This window comes from Rousettus aegyptiacus, unplaced genomic scaffold (assembly GCF_014176215.1).
Source record: "Rousettus aegyptiacus isolate mRouAeg1 unplaced genomic scaffold, mRouAeg1.p scaffold_m13_p_2, whole genome shotgun sequence".
In the NCBI taxonomy this organism is placed as follows: domain Eukaryota; kingdom Metazoa; phylum Chordata; class Mammalia; order Chiroptera; family Pteropodidae; genus Rousettus; species Rousettus aegyptiacus.
In genome coordinates this window covers 48,346,490-48,367,794 of record NW_023416295.1, presented here as the reverse complement: position 1 = coordinate 48,367,794, position 21,305 = coordinate 48,346,490, and the positions used below count along the sequence as shown (strand labels likewise).

The window sequence follows — 21,305 nt, the reverse complement described above, 5'->3', positions numbered from 1 at the left end:
TGTAATGAAAATCCATACAAAGAGAAGACATAAGGAGGGCGCTTTCGAGTGCTAAGTGTTTTGTTTTTTGATTGATTAATTTTGTTTTGTTTTAAGTCTAAGTGACTAAAGCTTGTTTATTAATTGAGGGTAGAAGTAGTAAAAGAAAGCCAAAAAAGAGGGTTACACTCTAATGAGGTATTTCTTCCCGACATTTTCTCCTCCAGCTTTCATGAAAAATCCTTCTACTTCTACTTAGTTTTTACAATATCACCCTTCTTCTCAATATAAAGTTGGTTAAAATTCCCAGATTTGCTTGCTTTGTTCAGTACAATTTTAGGTTAATTGATTCCTAATTGAAGTGGGGAGAAACAGGGTATTTTTTTCACTTGGCGCTATCTTCAAATCACAGAAGTATCTAGTGTTCCAAGAGTTCCTAAATGATGCTAAGAACACAAGTGAAATTCCCTGGTCAACTAAATTTGAAAAAAGGTTATACATTAAAAAATATCCCTCTGAGAGACTGACAGAGTACATTAACATATTAAAGCCATCTGAGACTTCCTACATTAAACAACAACAATAATAATAAAACCCTGTTTAAAAGTTTACAAACTCATTTTCCCCAGGGAATGCTTTTTTCTCTGCAAGTTATTAACATAACAGAAGAATGTCCCCTTAACACTAGTTCAGGAAAACCCTGATGTAGCAAATTGATTCACCTATGTTCTGTGGATGTTAGGTTTTAAATCAAGAAGTTCTCCATCTTATCTCTAGATTTAGGGATTCCTGTTACCTTTGGAATTTGGAGCCCTCCCTAGCCTATCTACAGTGAAGAATAGTGATGACACCACTAATTAATTACCTTGGGGACCTTTTATAACACCAAGGCAGGGGAAATTAACAAAAGATTTGACTGAGGCTAAAGATAGTTGAGGGGATGTCAGCAAGAGACAACATCTTTAGTTAAGGCTAGTGAAAATTCCCACTCTATGAAAGGATTAGTAATTCGTTAGAAAACTTTCTAGAAGGATATGAGTTGAAGACAGGATCAAAGCACCTCTTTACCTGTCTGGAGGAAGCAATCAACTATAAACTACAACCACCTTAATAAGACATGCAACCAAACTACAGTCACTTTACTAAGACACACAACATATTTTTGAAATTCTGATGAAATAAAGAATCATGATATGAGGCCCATGGAAATGGATGCTCGACATTATGGGTCAAAAAAGGGAAAATTGTGGAATACAAATATGTCAGTGTGACAGTATGCTGTCTCCAGCATTACTCAAGGAGAGTGGATGTCAGGTTGGTCCCAGTACGAACCCTGATGGGGTATAGCCTGAATTGGCAGCCAACCTTCCCTTTCCTATCTTATTAAAGTGATTGTTTAGGTACGACCAACATTTTTTTAAAAGATTGCTATTTCACATATATCCTAGTATTTAAATTCATCCACACATCAAGAATTGGAAGACAGTCTTCATCAATGTGGCCTAAAATAACAATTGGCTCCAGGCTCCCTCTACTGTCTCTGCAATAATAAACGAACATTTTATGGCACTCAACTAATTAGATTCCAGATTTATGAAAGTTAACACAAACATAGTCTTGAGCAAAAATGAAGGAAATCATTAGTATGATAATCAGGAAGTTCAATATTTGGAGAAAGCTGAAAAAATTATAAACTAGTGAATGAAACATTTATATAGATAAAACCACATGAAGTTGTCATTTGCCTAATTTAAATCCACAAATGGATATTTCATATGTTTCAACCTTACATATAAATATATAATTGTCAAAGAATAGTAGAGTGTGTGTGCACACACGTGTATTTATTGGGGTGGTTATTACTTTTAATAAATAATTTTATTATGAAAGTCCCTAAATACGTTGGTTAATTTACATGATGTTTCTTAACCAAAATTAACCACAGGTAAGTATGTTAAGTTCAGTACCATTAAGGAATGTGTATAATTTGGGTTTAGAAGAAAGAAATCTGCCTTTAGGTTAAAAAGTGTGAAGACCCAAAATGTTTCACACAGGAAAGTAAATGAAACATGTAGAAAAGCCATATGTTTACAAGAGGAAAATTAGAAATAAGATAGTTAACATTTTAACGGTGAAAGGAGGAAGTAGGGTAATTTGCATAGACTTCAAACAATCTCACACTATTGAGAAAACCTGCAAATCCTGGGAAGAATTAGAGGTAAAAGCCAAAGTCAATACACTTCAAATGCCCTTGATGTTTCACCGTCACTCATGAGAAAGCATCTTCTGGGCAAGTTCACACTTTGCACAAAATATTAAGTCTGTTGTTGGTAATTTTCCAAAAACTAAATATTATACAGTTCAGAATTTTGTTTTCCTTTGAAGCAGAAAAAAAAATCCTTTTTGAAGTTATGTTTCCATAGTCTTAGGAATTCAGTCTAAGAATGAAAGATGCCATCAAAAATATATTTACAGAGATGTTCATCAAAACCTTATATTTACAGTTACTCTTCACCACTTGTCTCATGCCTAGCATAGCACCTAGTATGTAGTAAGCGCTCAATAAATATTCTTGAAGAATGAATTACAAAAGTTGGAAATTCCCAAATTTATGACTGGTTGAATAATTATGGGTAGATTGTGGTTTATACATATTATAGTTTTTGGCCATTAAAATGTTTTGAAGACTTTTTAAATAAAGACACTGGGAAAATGTTAAAATACTGGAGAGAATGTTAAGCAAAAAAAGGATGATAATGTGTCTACTATCTAATACAAATCTTATAAATATATACATATATGAACACAAAAAGGCTAAAATTACTGATTGAGGTATTTTTTCTTTGTTTCTCTGTATGTTGCAAATTGTCTATCATGAGTATGTATTACTTTTATAATCAGAAAAATATTAAACATTTAAACATTTTTTATAATGCCCTGCTAACATTCAAATCCATAATAAAAATTTATCCATTAAAAACCATGTAGTTTAATAAAATGTAATTGTTGTAGGGCGATCCAATATTTGTATGAGTGTTTGGCTTTTCCCTAACACTTTTTTAAAACAAACCCTCACTAGATAGATACTTTTGGCAATTTATTCAGTGGTCCAAATGCACGAACCAGAGCTAAACTGTGCTCTACTTTCGAGTATTATGCCAGTAACAAAAGTTATAGAAATAGGTGAATTATTTCTAAAGTTATACAAAGATTAATTGTACTGTTTTTTCATCAGTGAGAAATAAAATCATCATGTGTTCAAATAAGCACTGGGCCAGGCACTTTATATAAATGATCTTTAATCCTTACAGCTACCCTTTATTAGAATACACAATATTATAGTAGCAGTAGTAATCACAGCTGAGTTATTGATCAGTTGTCATGTGCCAGGCTCTGTGTCAGGGGCTTATTTTCTCTCATTTCATGTTTTGAGCTATTGGGGCAAGTTGTGCATATTATGCTTCCTTTGCACTTGAAGACCCTGAGGCCCAAGGTAGAAGCCAGATCTAACCACTCCTTCATGTGGAAAAATATTTTTACTCTCCCAAGTAATTAAACATTTTTCCCCTTGAAAACACTACAAATGGATTGGACCTTCTGTTTGGGGGAAGAGGAGTTGGAAAAGGAAGCTTAATCAGTTAGAGCTGAGGTTTTCTTACTTTCCTAGGAATAAGACAATGGGAATAGCCAGACATTACCCACTTATCAAATTCATCAAAAGTAATGTTTTAAAAAAATATAATGACTCTACTAGTCAAGAAATATAATGGATTTCCCTTTGCCTTGTTTGAATGAAAATTCTGCAAACTTCAGACATCCTTCACTTAAGGGTATTCCTATAATAGAGGAGGTCGTGGTTTGCCAAGTCATTATCAAACTAGGGATGTAATTGTCAATGACTTCATTGAGTTCTTTAAAAAACTTCCATTCTGGCTTTTTCCTGTCTCTTTCCTTCCATCCACTGTTCCACAGAGATTTAGAGTGAAGGTGGACAAATGATTAAGAATACTTAAAAATAACTGAATCTCTGTATACTCTTTGTTCTTGAAATGACCCAGCTGGTTCTATCTTTAAAATAAACAGATAAATAAAATTGAAAATTGCCATTTATTAAGCATCTTCTACATGTCAGAGCTATATACATTTTATGTTATTTGAAGCTTACAACCATTTACAAAGGTACATTCTCCCAGAGAGCACCTAACTCCAAAGGTTAAATAGCAATTATTCCTCATATCATGACTACTCAGTGAAATTCGAATTCAGAATTGATTCCAACAAACTGGCTTCTCTCGAAACGCTATTTGCCTAGCAACGAATCGATCCTAGTGACTTTACATCTCAAGTGGAGAAAAACAACCAATTCCTTCCTTGGAAGCCAAGTGTGAGAAACAATTAGAATTTTCTAATAGAAATTCTCCCCCACCCTCCTCTGTGACCAAAGCGGTTATTTAAGCAGCAAAACCTCCCATTGGCCAATGTCAATTTCACCAGGGACTTGGCCTCCGCTGGTAGCAGAGAAGGGTCCCTGGTTCTAATCACGCGAATCTGATTTCTAGGGAAACTAGCGTCCAGAGATTCCCCCAGGAAACCCATAATCTTGGGGCGACCTCAGGTTGAGAGACAAAGTCCTGCAGGGAACATCTTTCATTCACATCTAGAGACAACTCTTTCTCCCAATTCAAGGCTTCTCCTTTTACTCTACAACTTTAAATACTAACGAAGCCACTCTGCCCTTTTCCCTCTCCCCTCCAAGAATAGGATCAGGTATGCACAACGATACATCGATCCCCCTCCCTTCTGCTTTTCTCAAAGTAACTGGTGTGCGTGCGGACATGTGTTCGAAGGTGTATGCACCCAGTTCGCGGCGCAGCGGGACCCCCAGAACCGCGGGGCTCTCTCGGATACGGTTCTCTTGCGGGTCACCTTCTTTGACTCCACGAGCTTGCTCTGCCCCTGCTCCACCCTCCCACTGCCCCTCAGCCGCGTCCCAGGTTCCCCCCGCCTCGGCCCCGCAACTGGTTCCCGGGCGCGCCCCGCCGCGAGCCCGGCCCGCTCCGCCCCCTTCGTCCGGCGCGCTCCCCACCCCTCCGCGGCTCCCGGAGCTCGCCCCGCCCCAGCCCCGCCCCTTCCGCCCGGTCCCTCGGCGGCTGCCCGGGCTCCGGCAGCGAGCGGTGTCGTCTCCATGGCGACGCAGCGGCTACAGCTCTGTGCTCCGAAACCCGCGCGAACCTCCAGCTGGACTGGCCTTCGGTGACTGTCCTTCAGATGATCGGCGTGAGAGGGACACGAGCAGGTAAGAGGCTCCGGGGTGACTGCGGGTCTCCCTCGCCCCATCCCGGGTGCAGCCTGACTCAGCCCTCACCACGGACGCCCCCAGGCCCGGCGCCTGAACCCGCAAACTTCTCCGGACCCTCCAGGTTCGGGCTCTGGGGCCCCACGGCTGCGGAGGCGGCGCGCGAGAAGGTAGGATCCGCGCGCTGCAGGTGCGCCTCGCAGTGGGCTTCTTCCTCTGGCCGTAGTTGGGCAGGGAGGGTTGTAAGTCTTCGTGGGTGTGAGGGGTAACGGAGCAGTTCTGACAGGCGCATCTACGCCACCAAGTTCTGCCCTGCGGATTCCCACGCGCCGACTTCCCTTCTCCGCCCCTACCCCAAAATGAAAGCAGCCACGTTCCATCTCGGGGCTTCCCGCTACTTCCCTTGGTCCCCACTCCGTCCCCCTTCTTAATTTTTTTTGCCTTATTCGTTTCTTCTTTTTTACTTTTACTTGTTTTTGGAAAACGGCTAATGGCTAGTAGGAGCACTTACTGGCTGTAATTCAAACGTCATTACTCTCTAGACATAGTTGGCTCGGCGGTAAAAAATTCCGGTGGAATCTGGACAAATCATTCAACCTCCCCGGGTCTTGTGTTCAACTTCTGTAAAATGAGGAGCTTGGACAATGGGTCACTTGTAAGGTTCAGTCTTCAGCCTTGAGATGAAGAAATTGACCGGAGATTTCAAAAGTCATATTGCGGTCTTTTGACTACTCAAACTACACCACGCCCCTTTATCATTTAAGTTAACACATGGCATAATTATAAATTTATCATTTGACTTCCTAGAGGGCATAGATGAATTGGATGAATCTGTTCTTACCCCCGAAACCCCTGAAAGTTATTTCTAAAAGTAAATCTGAAAAAGACACTGAAAATACCTTTTGATTTGTTAAATTCTCCTAAAAACCAAATACAATGATACCCAAATCTACCTTGTTATTTTTATTTTGCTAACTGAAGTTTTTTGGTTTTTATTTTTAATCTCAGAAAAACAACAGCACTGCACTTTAAGTGTTAAAAAGTTTACCAGAGCTGAATTCCAACACCTTTGTAGGAATTCTACTGCACCACTCCAGAATTCCAGAGCTTCTTACCACCACCTTTGAAATAATTCCCCCCTACACTTTGTCCCATCCAATCTCAATTGTGCACTTAGATCTGGCTTCCTTAAGCCCTAGTTCACCTTCACCACTGACCTTGCTAGGCTGTACATAATAATGACAATAGTAAGAGAAGGAGTAGGAGTTGTAATAATTATAACTGTAATAGGAGATAGGTGCTACTCTTATTAGCAGTATATATTGATCCTCACAATAACTCTATGAGGTAGGTAGTATTTTTATCCACATTTTACAGTTGAGGACATTGAATCATAGGTTAAGGAATTTGCTGGATTTGAACATAGGCAATCTGACTCCATAGTCTGGGCATTGTATTATGTTGTAAAGGAAATATACAGAAATTATATGTAGTCACTTTTAAATATGAATATAAGTGATAGATAATCATTGCAACCATTTTATATGTATCTGAGCAATGCAGTGAATTATCGCCACCACGTGCTAATATGTTTCCCATTAAACTCCTCTAGGATGGAGGATGGTGCTTAATCAGCCCTGTCTCTCCTTCTCACCACAGTTGCAGGACCCTGAACTCATAGCTGTCTTATTAATTCATTCTTCGCCTATTAGAATACAAGATAGCACAAAACAAATAGCACAAAAGGATAAAATAATTGCACAAATAGGATGAAGAAAAATGTCTTTCAATATTACAGGAAAAACCTAAAATAAGAATTTTGTGAAATCTGAATTTTAAAAGTGAGAGACTTGTTTTATAAAAGCTTTTTCTGAAGCCTGTAGAATCCAAATAAAACCTATTTGGCACTAATAGCTGCTGGCTAGTGAACACTTCCTTAGAGAAGTGGGAGTACAATGTTTTAGTGGGGGTGTGAACAGCTCAATGATACAGTGTAAGCTATTAACCACCTCTCTGATGAAAAGAAGGGAGCCACCTCTGCCCAAAGTCCATCCATGTAAAACTGTTGGAGATCTTTCATTCCCTGTCAAACCCTAGGTACCAATTCCCGGTATATGTTCACCTGCAAGGAAGCAGGAAAAAAATTACAAATAAGCTAGACCCCCCATTTTTCTTCTTGCTGAGTTTTGTCTCACCTCTTTATCTGGGGACCTGAGGCCCGGCTGCCTGCCAGTTCCTCCCTACCCTCCCACTCCCCCACCCCTCCACCTCCCACAGCACCCTCAGGGAGCTTCATAGTCAGACGAGCTTTTAAAAACACCAGTGAATGTTTTTGTTGGGAGTCTGTAAAAAAATAAATAAAAATATGTCAGCGTGCATATCTCAAATTGAACGCATTTCAAGTTCTCAATAGCCACAGATGGCTAGTGGCTACCATATTGAACAGTGAAGCTCTTGTATAATATGTTCTTTTCCTTTGCTTTCTTGTTTCCTTCTTTCTCATTCCATTCATTCAACAAATATTTATTGAGCCCTGGGGTATGTGACATAGAGTGCACTAGACACTAGAGGTTTTTTTTCAGGTGGCTTGATTTTATTTGTTCTTTTTAGCCATAAAAAAAAAATAAAATAAAATCTACCTGAACTGACTGGGCCCTTGACTGGGGTTTTTGATTGTTCAGAGTCAGTTTTCCCTTAAAAACTGGAACTGTATCACATAAAGCTTAAAAATTGCTGGAAGCCTTGTTTTTCACTATGTGTGAAAAATCCATCTGCAGTGAGAGAGAGAGAATGAGGCCCACATGCAGGAAGAAGCTGAGATGAACAAGGAAAGTGCCCCCCTCCTCCTCCTTGAGCACAGCTGTATCCACTGTGTCCTGACTTCTATGTTGCTTGGGTATTCAACTCTTGGATTCTATGAGCAATGCTTGCTCTGTGTGTCTCTCTCCCTCCTGCCCCTCACCTAAACTAACTGGAGCATGGTTCCTAAAATTCAAACAAGAGTCCAGACTAATATAGCTAAGACAAGAACCAAGCCCTTTCTTTTAGAAATGAGCCCATGATGACCCCCACCCTGACTCCTAAAGTACATTTTCATTTACATAAAATATAGAATATTTTCAAACATATCTAATCATACAGTTATGCCTTTATAAATTATTTTGTCATGCACATTATTTAACCAGATATGTTCATGTCTGATTAACACTGCCTGTCTTTTAATATAAATCTTTCGATACTTTTTTTAAAAAAATAAATAAATCTATATCTCTTTTCCTCAACTCTTTTCTCAGAATCACCCTCCCAAGTCTAAAGGCCTTTTTTTTTTTTTTAAACTATAAGAGCCTTCTAAGCCAATTAATTCCTTTATATCACTCTAATGGTTTTATAATTCAGTCGATGTCTGAGTACCTTTAAAGTCGTGTGGGACCCACTAATAAGAATCAGTTTCTGTTCTCAAGAAGCTTCCATCCTGGCGTTGCAGGCATTCCACCACTCTGTAGTTATCTGTCTGCCTATTGCTTACGTGCATTTCCTTGACTGATTCTTTCCTCCACCCTTTTCTCAAATGTTGGTATTTCCCAGGATTCTGTCCTTGGCCTTGTCTTATTCTACATGGGCCATACCATGTATTCCCACTTTTCCCCAGTTATTTCATACATCATCTTTTCTCTTGAGTTTTAACTCCCTTTTGAATATAGAACAACACTTGATTTCAGATAACCTATAGGCATCTCCAACTCAGAATTTCCAAAAACAAACTCATTATCCTCTTGCTTATGCTCCTACCCTGGTGCCCTCATCCTAGTCATCTAAGCTAGAACCATCAAATTCTCTTTCTTCTCCCACACTTCTATGCCCAATTACCCTCAGTTTCACCTGTCTTTTTGTTCACGTGTACCTTCCTGGCTTTGTACATCATCCTTTTTTCCCTGGACTAGAGTTTGGCAAACTTCTGTAAGCCATACAGTATTTGTCAAAACTATTCAACTCTGTCATTACAGTTTGAAAGCTAACATTGACAATGTGCAAACAAATGAGAACGTCTGTGTCTCAATAAAATTTCATGTACAAAAGCAAACAATGAGTCATGTCCAGCCTGTAGACTGTAGTTTGTTCATCCTTCTCTGGACTATTGCAGTAACCTCTTAACTGGTCTCCCCACCTCTCATTCTCTCTAAGATTTACCCTCTTCAGAGGCTTCGTCTGCTTTCCATTGCCTTCTGGTTATAGCCTCAAATCCTTATTGTGGTAATTAACAACTTTTAAAATTTGGTCCCACATACATTTCCAATTTCATCTTTTGTCATTCTCCGACAAAATGCTGAATTTCTCTTCCGCTTCTGAGTGACTACTTGGTCTTGACAGCTTCATTGTGAAACCTGACTGTCTTTCTTCCCATAGCAGGTAGAATTAATCACTTCTCACTTAGTGTTCCCACAGTCTATGTTATCTCTAGTATTGTAGCTCTTATTACATGGTGTCAAGTATTTTTAGCCTCTTTTTATTTCAAGGAGTAGGAGCCATATTAGACAAGGTCTTTTTGAGCTTCAAATTACAAAACAACTCCGACTAATTTCGACAAAAAGAGAAATTGACCCATGGTAAAGGCAGAGGTTGAACTAGAAACAGCGACTCAAACATCAGTGGTGTCTGTGTCTCTCATCTCTTCATCTGTCATTCCTGATTCTATTGTATATTCGGCTTCACTCTCAGGCCACTTTTTTCTCGGAGGCTAGAACCATGGCTACTGAGAGCTCTAGACTCATATTCTTCTACCTCTGTGACAATTCCACTTGGAGAAGTCTCAGAGAAAGGTTGTGATGAGCTGAGCTTAAATCACAGGCTCATCCCTTGGTCCAGTTACTGTGTCAGCTTATGAATTATTCTGATTTCTCTGCCTCAGGATGGTACTACTCTGGTGTTCAGGTGGGCTGATCTGTTAACCACATAAGGAAGGGGCTGTGGGCAGACAATACCTTATTCTAGGGATACTTGTAGAAATTATACCTGGGAGAAAATAGCAAACCTGGAGAACAGATTTCAAGCTTGATTCTGGAACAAGAAAGTTGTTCAGGGACAACTCTGTTGCCTGAACTCACTCTTCTTCTGTCTTTCCAGTTCTGACTCCACTGCCTGCTGACTGTCCCTTGATGTCTCCAGTCCATGAGCTCAACAGAGGGATTTGATTGATACTGTTTGGGTAGTATGAAAAATTACATCAGTTTCTTAGAGGGAAGGATTTCATACAGTACTTTGAAGCTTGGTCTGTGCCATATATATAGGAAGTTCGAAATTGTTTCCTTTATAAAATTATGAGCTTCTTTTATATCCCCAGAGCTTATCATAGACATATCTGATACATAGTAGGTGCTCATTAAATGTTTGTTTTAAATAGACATTCAATGTTCTTGAAATTGGGAGCTATCATCACCATGTTCCCGTTATCACTGGGACCATTGAAAGACATCAGGAGAGTCTACCCATGTTCCAAAAGCCAGAGGGTGTACTTGGTAGACACTTAAAGTGCTAATTAAGTGAATGTTGTGATGTTAACATTAACCATAATCAATAGTAATGAATATACAAGATATTTACCTATATCCAATTCTTTCTGGTTACCTTGACCCCAATTCCAGCAGGTACCACTGGGTGGAGAAGAGAATTAAAGTAGCACAAGGCCTACATACTACTCAGTTTCCTTGAAGAGATGGAAAAACATAGAGATACAAATGGTATTGCAAATTTTAAATTGCAGTTAAAAAAATAGATAATGTATTTATTTTGTTCAAAGTTCAAGAGGTACATATGAACATAGAGTCAAAAACTCCCTCCCAGTCCTATAGCCGTCTGTTTTATTTCTGCAGAGTCAACCAATATTATTAGTTTCTTTTCTGAAAGCGTTTCCTTTCAGAGATTGGTAGTCATTTGAAAAGTACATATTACGTATACAGTGGCTGTACCTCATTCTGCTCAGCTTCTGAGTCACTGCTTTAACTTTACCTGTGTTCTCAGTTACTCTGTTTTTTCTCTAGCGTCAATGATCTCTCTAAACAAGTGTTATTACTTTAGGGCTTATGCGATTTTTTAATTAATTAACAAAAACTCTTCAGAGCTAGTCTGCTTGTTTCAATCATAGTAAAGTCTCCTTTTTTGTTTCCCTAAGCAATCTTAATCAGCTCCTCAGAATAGCTCCTCAGTGGCCCTCCTATGTGCCAGGAGCTGTGCTAAATGCTTTACCAAGATCATCTCATTTAATCCTTACAATGATCCAATGAAGTTAGCACCATTGTGATCTCTCTTTTACAGATGGAGAAACTTAGACCTCAAGAAATTAAGTAACGTACCCAACCTTACCTAGCATGTGGCAGAACTGGGATGTGAATCTAGTCTCTTCCTCCAGAGGCCCAGCTCTTGAGTATTACTCTGTACTGCACCCTAGGAATTCAATTTTATGAAAGGAGAGTAAATGAATACTTCCTAGGTAATGATAAAATCAGACCTGGGTTTCTAAGAAGGACCAGGATCCTCCCACCCTCGGTTTTGTTGTTGTTGTTGTTGTTTTATCAGGTGAAAATAGGAGGATTGTGTGCACTAATGTTTCATCCAGGTAAAGGGTGGACTGTAGCAACTCATGAAGATCCTAGAGCTAGAAAGGAGAAGGCTCTAAACATAAAGGGATGACTACCCAGACACATGGGTACCCACAGGATTGTGGAAGTCTGTGTAGGGGGGAAAAGTCATCCTAGATTTCTTGTAAGGCCTTATTTGCTTCATTATTGCATTGTTTTAGCTTCTGAGCTCTATATACTGCCCTACAAAATCAGGGTAAAAGTCTTTCATTTATTTTACAGTCTGATCGTCTACAACCGTTTTTCCCAAAAAGGTGCCTTGCTTGTATGAGAGATTTTAGCTCTCTGTAAGCTTCTAAGAGGGATAATCAAATTAATAACATGTGTATTTTCTGGCTTGGTTAGTCCTGATCAGAAAACAAAGCCTGAGGCAAGAGTTTCCTTACTACTGCTTTATTCAGGAGTGCAGATCAGTACAGTTGGATTTAAAAAGAGAAAAATTTAATAGAAAATAATGAACCTTCTGTTTTATTGTCCACAGTTTTGGCCCTGAATTTTGTATTCCAGAAATCCCTAGGTATGTACTACTGCTAATAATGTTAAAAATCTGTCTTAGGATGTGGGGACAAGTGTTAGGGAAGAGGGGACGAGTGAATTGTTACCTATGAAAAATTTAAGTCTGGCCTCTCTCATACATAAAAAAAAAACAAAAACAAAAAACCCTTATGGCTCAATTTTTCTCCTTGCAATTAAAATTCGTATAAGTATTAAAACATATACAGGAACTGATAAGGTAAGAATTATATTTTAAATGTATCTTTGGAGAAAAAACCAAAGATTAATTTTTAAATGTATTTGTCAAAATAATGTTAAAAATATTATATCTTGAATATAATAGAAAAATTTCCTGTTCTGGCTTATATATACTCTTATGTGTTTTTCTTTTAACATGGATGACCTGGAATATGGCAGTAGTTTGGATTACATCTTATTTTATTTTGGTGGAGAAAAGAGGTGGTATAAGCATAAGCCAATCTGAATTTATGGTTTTTAGGGTCAGCTCAGTAGGAATGGTTAGTCCTTAACCTGCTGTTGATTGTATTTAGAGATAGAGACCGAGTTATATAAAATCAAAATAGTAACAGAGTTAGAGGCTTATTTAGTACATCAGTTCTAACATGCACAATTATTCCTATAGCTCTTTTTACATAGACTTTAAGGTGAAATGGAGAGCAAGGGTTCATTTCTCTAGACTTTTTTTTTTTTTAACTCAGTTTCATAATCCAAAAGAATGAGGTTTTTCAGTTAGGATGGACATGATGCTACCAAATAGAAAAACAGAATATATACTTAATACTCTACTGACAAACTGAGTTCTACATTCTTTTTATTTATATTCTAAATTTACATAGGTGTTTAAAGACTTATGAAGTAAATTTTTCGGTTTTTACAGGAATTATCTAGGCAAGACAGATGCTGTAAAGGTAAGGGTACATAAACTATTTTTTAGAATGCTTTAGTTCTATTTTATCATCAATTTATATAGTTTTTGAATAATTGCTTTAGTATAAAATTAAATTTTAGCTTGGATAACAGAAATGTTTATATAAAGCCTATGAATAAGTTATTTTAAATACCTCAAACAAAAATAATAATGATAATACTAGTTTTTATCTCTGCTTCTATTTTAGGCACCAAAATATAGACAAACTGGCAGATTGCTAGTGTTTGATCCAAAGGGTAAATGATTTATTACTTAAAAAAATGCTTGACCACCATTTTTTCATAAATATTAAGAAGATAGTCTGCTGGAATGGTTGAGTGTGGTTGAAAGACTTAGCAGTTAAATACTTTATTGTGTCTCATTTAAAAAATGCCTAAATGTTTGCCAATCAGGAGTTTCTGTTAGGAACATTGCTATTGATAAAATACTGAGTTTGTTTTTCCTTCTCTTTCAGAAAAAGTGATGATTGAACCAAATGAAACAGTGTCAGAGTAAGAAAATGTCTCTGGTTGTGCAGCTGATCTATCACATGCCTTTTGAGCAATTAGAACTAGAGATTGCAATCATTTGTCACTCAATTAAATTTAAAAGGCTAGAAATGCATGAATTAGTGCTTTAGCTTTTGCTTCAGTCAAAAGGACATTTAAAATGAAAAATGAATTTCAATAAAAAATGTAGGGATATAGATAATATTCACTTCTACTTTTAATGCTTAAACACCAAGTATTCTGTATTTGACATAATTTTCATTGCTCATTTCTATTCCCTTGGATAGTGGCTCATTTCTTTCAGAATATCTCTTTAAATGAATATTTACTTTTAAATTAAACAAAATCTTTATTTACTATGAGATGAATCATTACTACTAAATAAGGAAAATACGTAATCACCCCGGGTAGTTGAAGAGATTGGTGTTAAATAGAATCATAGTTCGGTTTCGGTACCTAAATATTAAGTACTTGCTTTGTTCAAGGCACTGATTCTGATAATTCATCAAAGCCCTTCCAGATAAGATCATCCTCTACCCCCTTAATTAATATTCTATTACTTAGTCTATGAAAAATTATACTTTGATCATAAAACACATTCAGGAGATCAATTATTGACAAGTCAGTAGGCACCATTCTGGTGGGATTCTATTCAAATTAATATTATTTTGGCTTATTCTGAATACTATTGGCTAGGAAAAATTCTACCTGATGCAACATTTATTTTAATTTTACACTGTCAAAGCTAAAACTTAAAATTAGAATCCACCTTGGCTTTATTGTAGATTGCATGTTAAATATATATATTTTTATATTAGAGTAATGTATAACAGATCAGTGATGAAAATCTGTTTATTTCAGATTAAATATTATAAGCAATGAGAGAAAATGCCCTGTTAAATATATTAATCCGTATTTAAATATATATATCCTATCATATGATTGAAAACATATTTAAATTAAAAAATCTATGACAATTTTAGTAGTCTTTGAGGGAAATATATCTTTTGATAATAATAATGAAAGTTAGTAGATCATTAATGAAAATAAATTACTGTTTTGTTTACCGTGAGCCCCAATGTCTTTAGACCGTGATAAGTAGTGTTGGAACTGGAGCAAAGTGTAATCTACATTCTGAGGTAGTTAAACCCCAGGGATAAATCTGATACACCCTGGGCCAGAATAGGGAATCAGAGTGATGATTTGTTCTCTTGATCTCATTAATAATTGCTTGATCTCAATAACTGCTTATCAAACTGCTTTTTGCAAGAGTAAGATGATCATGTCTTTTTTAATTTGCTTGCAAAGAAGACTTTGGGTTTGGATTGATTGTTGTTTGAAGTGGGGGAGAAGGAGGGATGGTTAGTGTAGCCAGTAAGCTTCACTGTTGTACAGCTGTGTCACCTCAGGTGCCTTACCCACAGCTGAAGGCAAACAGAGCCAGTCCTGGAAGAAAATGATCAAGTAAGAAAATAGAAAATCATGGGGACCTTTCCTTAGGGAACAGTGTGACTGACCTGAAAAGTTGATCGATTTTCCATTCCATTTCCCTGCTCCCCACTGACCAGCAAGTGTTATTTGCCAAAAGGCCCTGTCCAGCTTGCATTAAGGAAGACTAGAAGTTTCCTGCTCCACCAGTTCTTTGCCTAATTTGTCATTCTACTCCAAGCCACAAGCGATTTATAAACTATTACTTTTAAACTTTTCTGCACACAAAACCCACACTATCATTTCCTTATACATCCCATGTGTGAAAGATTTTGTCTGCCCAACAAATTGCACTTAATTAACAATTTTCAGTAGTAAAGGTAAAATATATTTTTAATGCTGGACAGAGTTTTATAGACATTGGGCCTTTGATCTGTTGGGGTTTTTGTTCAAGCTTTTAAGATGTGAGATGGAAGTGGCTGAAGCAGATCCATAGCACTCAGCTCTCTGAAGTTGAAAATAAATCTTATGTGTTATTCCATAATATGTTTTATCTTTTCTAAAATGAATGACAAGTTATTTTTTATTCCCATTTTTACACTTTAAGTAAATACTTCTTTGGACGAAGACCAAGATTGGCCAGCAAACTTTATACTTCCGCAGTACAAGTTTCTCTAAATGTAGCTAGGACATTCTTAGAAAAGTAAGTTTTAATTAATTTTTCAGGCCAATATTTGGCAAATTATAAATCATTTTAAAAACAAAATTTAAAATGTTAACATCCTGAAAAACTTGTTAATTCCAATAGAAATTTGGGGACATTTCATAAGTACTCCCAGTGCTCTTAACTAAGGAACAATCCTAAAACCTAGATTATCTACCCACTAGCATAAACAAGTTCCAGTGGGATATCTAACTTGACTAACTCTCTAACCTTAGCAGATACTAAATTAACTGTCTTTCATTTCCAAAGGATATTACATAAAAATTTGAATCTTTCCTTAATCATAACTATTTAAATTAAACATCTTTTAGAGTATACTGGTTATCTTATTTTTTTTTTAATGGTTAGAGGCATTGTTACCATTAATAACATCACTTTCTCAAATGGAAGTCAGTACATTATAGTGGAAGAGGAGGTTGGACTTTGGGACCTTTGGTTATTTAAAACTGTGTATGAGACTACAGAAAGTGAGCAGAACAGAAACCCATGTTTTACTGTTAAAATGATGACTTGGCCATGCTCGTATATTTTTTTTTATGACATGTTCACTGCGTGTGTTGGCTTCCTCCATGTTGTATCAAGGTTATTAAAGGCATTTCCAATTATTCAAATACCCAGAACTAAACTAGCTAAAATCCCTTCCTTGAGGATATAACTAGTGAATATATAAGTATCATATTTCATATTTGAAGTTATACATATATTTTCTTCATAGTTTAACATCTTTTACAGTTGATGGCATCTTAAACTTGGCAATGCTTTTTCTTAACAGTATGTCTTCTAATAAATAGATGATATCTTAGATTCAATGAAATACTGTAATTCATAGGGGTGGGAGAAAGCAGGCAGTAAAGCCCTTTTATCTAGATTAGCTATTAGAGGAAATAAATTCTAGTAATCACTTGTGGGGACCTTTGGCATAATAAGAACCTCGCCATGCTAGAAACTGAATACTTAAGTGACTTCTCAACTTTTCATATGTAGAGTTTCTTCTTGGATGCTCTCTTTCACAATTAGAAAATTGAGGAAGGTAGAGGCAGAACAAATGTAAATCATCTTTGCTGTGCATCTTGTATTACCAGGGAGGAGTTTTGCTTTAGCAATGTATACTAAGGAAGTGAAGATTTTTCCCTTCCCTCCCATAGTACTAAGAATATCACAAGCTGTTCATCCTCTTTATTAGTCATTGCACAAGAATACTACTAACTTAACTACTGTACTAATGTTCTGGATTCAGATGTCCACGGGGAAAAAAACAGAGCCACCATAGCATTGTGGGAAAAAAATAATAATTTACATCTTTTTATATCTTTCCATGTAAACTAGAAGTTGAATTTTTTAAACTTGGTAAATGAGACATATTAAAAGAATCTTAAGACCACAGAAAGTAGACATGAGGTTATTTCCCACCAGCCTGGGTGCCTGTGTGTAAACAGTGCATCACAGAAGAATCCTGTGTCTCGCATTTATTGACATGAGGTTTCAGACTTAAAAGGTGAAAGAGAAAATTAACCCATTTCTATTTCAGTGACTTAATGAAAAAGCAGGCAACTTTATATTATGACCAAAGGTTAATATTAGTGTTGGACTCTCTCCCTAAGTGTAGCATTTAGCAATAATAAGAACTGATTTACAAACTTAAAAAATTCAAGGCTGGTATTCCTTGAATAGTTTTATCTATCATATATATCACAATGATGTGCCAAACACATTCACAGAACTGATTGCTTATATGTGCTTTATGTTAAAGAACTCTGAAAAGGTTCTGAGAATCATTACATAAAGACAAATGCCAGGTAGAAATAGAATTTTAATCATTAGTAAAATTTATTTTTAATGCTTTTCCACTGCATTTAGGTATTTAGTTTATTGTTGGTTTATTATATTGTATTAAAAATGTGTGTGTACCCATATTTGAGGCTTAAACAGAATTGTGACCTAGGAAAATATTTTTTCACTATTTACTTTAACATTTAGGAAAGAAGTCTCATCAAAAAATATTGAAAATAAAGTCTCTTTAAAGAATATTGAAAATAGAGTATCTTCAAAGAGTATTGAAAATAAAGATACAGAAATAAATCTACAGTCTAAGCTATGGTCATCTTCCTTCTTAAAAGAAAGCACAGGTAATAACATTTGTTTTATTTGAGTAGCTTCTAATTTCAGCCCTCCTTCCATGACCTTTTGAGATGTTAACAACTTTGCAGGTCTGGGGCAGGTCATGGAAATCAGTAATTTTTCAAATTCATGTACCAGATGATTCTGATACACAGGTATAGGATCCAGGGGTATAAATTACATAAAATTATAATGATAGGTTTTTTTAGAATGAATTAAAATATTTATGAGAGCAGTAAGAAATTCTATTCATTCAACAAGGGTTTATTGAGTGCCAGGCACTGATTTAGAAGCTATGGATACAGTAGTTAGCAAATAAGCAAGGTCATTGCCCTTATGAAGTTCATATTCTAGTGGGAGATAGCCAACTATTAAAAGTAAATAATAAACACACAATAAACAAACAATGACAGTTACAGGTTGTGATGGGTGCTATAATGTTAGTAAATGCACCTGGGAGGACTACCTTAGACCTAGGAATTAGGACACCTCTCATGATGCTCAGTGTGAGTTTGTGGATTGAATAAAACAGTTTTTGTGACCACATAAAGTCCTTCATTCCCTATTCTGACCTTCCCCTGATGACATCAGTGTGATGAGTCTGTGAACAGGGTGGGGTGGGTACACACTGGAAGATCAGGATGATTGTGAGCTGATGGAGACTGTAAATGAAACAGAAGCAGGTAGATGGCCCTAATATCCCAGCCATCCTATTCTTGGAAGAACTTGGTATCCATTTTTAGAGTAGCACTTTTTGTTTAGTCAGGAGTTTGCCTTACAGTCAAGAGTTTTACCAATTTTTTCTTTCCTGTGTTTGTGTTTTCTTGATATTTTCTCTTGAGCTCTCCTGGATTTCCAGTTTTCTTCTTTCTAATACAAGTGTTTCTACATTATTAAGAGTAGCTCATAGCCATATTCCCATCAAAGAAGGCATCTCATGAGACTTCCCAGACACTCAAAATCTTACAGGAGAGGGATGGTGTAGCCCAAGTTCAATTTGAAACTGTGAAAGATCTGTAGAGCCATAGGAGTCAGCAGGCTCACTCAATAGTGTTTCCCAAAGGAAACACATATTAAACTTTTTAAAATATTACTTTAATAGTAGTATATTTTAATGTGAGTTAGGAAAAAAAAGACGTGGGAAGAATATTGACTGTGGAGCCATACTTACTCCCAGATCTACTACTTAATTAGCAGTGTAAAGTTGGGTTATTTAACCTCCCTGTCTCTGAGGTTCATCTATGAAAGGTATAAAAGTGTGAATAAAAGGAGTTAATATATGTACTGTTCAGAAGAGCAATGGCATATAATGTTTGTTATAATTATTATATGTTACTTTTATTAATATATCCATCAGTTCCATGGATGATAATATTTACAATCTGGCAAAATTTATAAGTTAAAGTAGATTAAAAGAAAAATATTAAGTAAATAGTATAGGTGATAAACATATATGGCAAAATGGACCAAGATAGTATAAGAATTACGTTTGGAAAATGTCCCAATAGATTGTGCCATACATTTTACAACTTAAATATTTCCCTAATCTATCACCACCTCTCCATCCCTATTTTACCTGTGCCCTATCATTAACCATCTCTCTCAAATGGACTCTTTAAAGAGACTTTTAATCTCTCCCCTTGCTTTTCCTGTAGGGGATCTCCCCTCAAAAACACTTTCTGCTCTGCTATCCAAGTTTTGCCTCAGAGATGCAGAATTGATCATACTTGTTTCCCTACATAAAATATTTCCTTAGTAGTTCTGTCATTCTTAGGATAAATCACAAGGCTTCTGGCCCACAAGACTTTTTATTTTCCAGCTATCGCCTACCTACCCTTCCAGCCACATCTGTCACCATTTTAGCCTCAGTCTTGAGCCTTAAGCAGCATCAAAGTGTTTGTAACTCCACATACATTCTTGCTTCTGCATTGGATCATGCTATTTCTTCCCCCTGGAAAAATATCCACTCAGACTGGATAATACCTGTGAGGCCTTCTTTTCTTCTTCCATTTACTACACGTCATTATCACTGTACTTCCCTACGGTTTTGTAATTATCCATTATGTTTCTGATTCTCTTGTTAAAGTGTTACCAAGTACCCTGAGGTCAATGACCATTTATTTTGTGTGCCTGGAACTCAGCATAGTGCCAGGCACTGAATGGGTGAGTAGTCAGTAGAACTTATTGTTTATTTTTCAATCACCTATGTTTGGTCATAGGTACTGTGACTTGACATTAAGAAAAATCATTAATAATGTTGTGTAATCTTTGGTTATATGTAGACTACACCACATTTATTTCTTGTGTGTGTGTGTGTGTGTGTGTGTGTGTGTGTGTGTGTGTTGAGAGAAAGACAGAGAAGAAACATTATTCTCAAGTATCCAAGGAGTGACATGACCTAAGAATTATTTGCATCTCAGCCTCTCCAGTCTTACTTTTACTCTTCAAGTTTTTTATTTAGTATTTACCTCCCTATAAGAACAACTTAGGACATCTATTTCCAAAGCCAAAATAGCATTAATTTCTTTTTTCTTAAAATTATTATATTCTTTATAAACAAAAGTTTTTCATTTATTAAAATCTTAAGCACCAAACAATTCAGACAATTAACAACAGCCCAATGTTATTGGTTTGGACTTTTTCCTTTCACTTGGCAGTCGTATTACCTTTTCGAAAATGGAAATCAAGTAAGTTATTGCAGTGCTGTTCAGTCATGAAAAAAAAAGTACATTCCAGAACAGGAAGCCAGATAGTAAGCATGTACACTTGTAATATAATTTAGGAGTAACCATTTTTAATTTTTGAACTTTTCAATATTTATTTATTAAATTATGTATATTATGTTTTAGGTGAAATGGGCAAAGATACAGTCATTGCAAAGCAGAAGAAAAATAATGAATATTGCCTTCAGGATATCGATGATAAGTTGTCCAAATCAACAGATGATGATGGTGAAGATGACACCAATGATGAAGATGATGAAGACAGTAACCCAAACAAAAATATTCATGCCCCATTAGAATTAATGGCAGAAGTAAGTTTTATTTGTGCATTATAATTTAAGAAACTTAAAACTATTAAAATAACTAAGTGATATATATAGCCTTGATAATTAAAACAATAGTAAAAAGATACTTACCCACATACAGACACTTACCTGGCTACTCATCTCTCTTACTACTTTCACCAGATTTAA

At 36.4% G+C, this 21,305-nt stretch overlaps 1 protein-coding gene across 1 annotated transcript in view; it reads left to right on the top strand.

Annotated features, from left to right (window-relative positions):
* Positions 1-4,814: 4,814 nt before the first annotated feature.
* The window catches only part of ERICH2 (glutamate rich 2), a 29,214-nt gene continuing 12,723 nt past the window's right edge, over positions 4,815-21,305 (top strand). Inside the window, exons 1-8 of the mRNA XM_016165360.2 lie at positions 4,815-5,275; positions 12,389-12,424; positions 13,301-13,331; positions 13,539-13,587; positions 13,806-13,842; positions 15,875-15,970; positions 17,969-18,117; positions 20,959-21,143. Coding sequence (XP_016020846.2) covers positions 4,815-5,275; positions 12,389-12,424; positions 13,301-13,331; positions 13,539-13,587; positions 13,806-13,842; positions 15,875-15,970; positions 17,969-18,117; positions 20,959-21,143 — 1,044 coding nt within the window. The remainder of the gene's footprint in view (positions 5,276-12,388; positions 12,425-13,300; positions 13,332-13,538; positions 13,588-13,805; positions 13,843-15,874; positions 15,971-17,968; positions 18,118-20,958; positions 21,144-21,305) is intronic.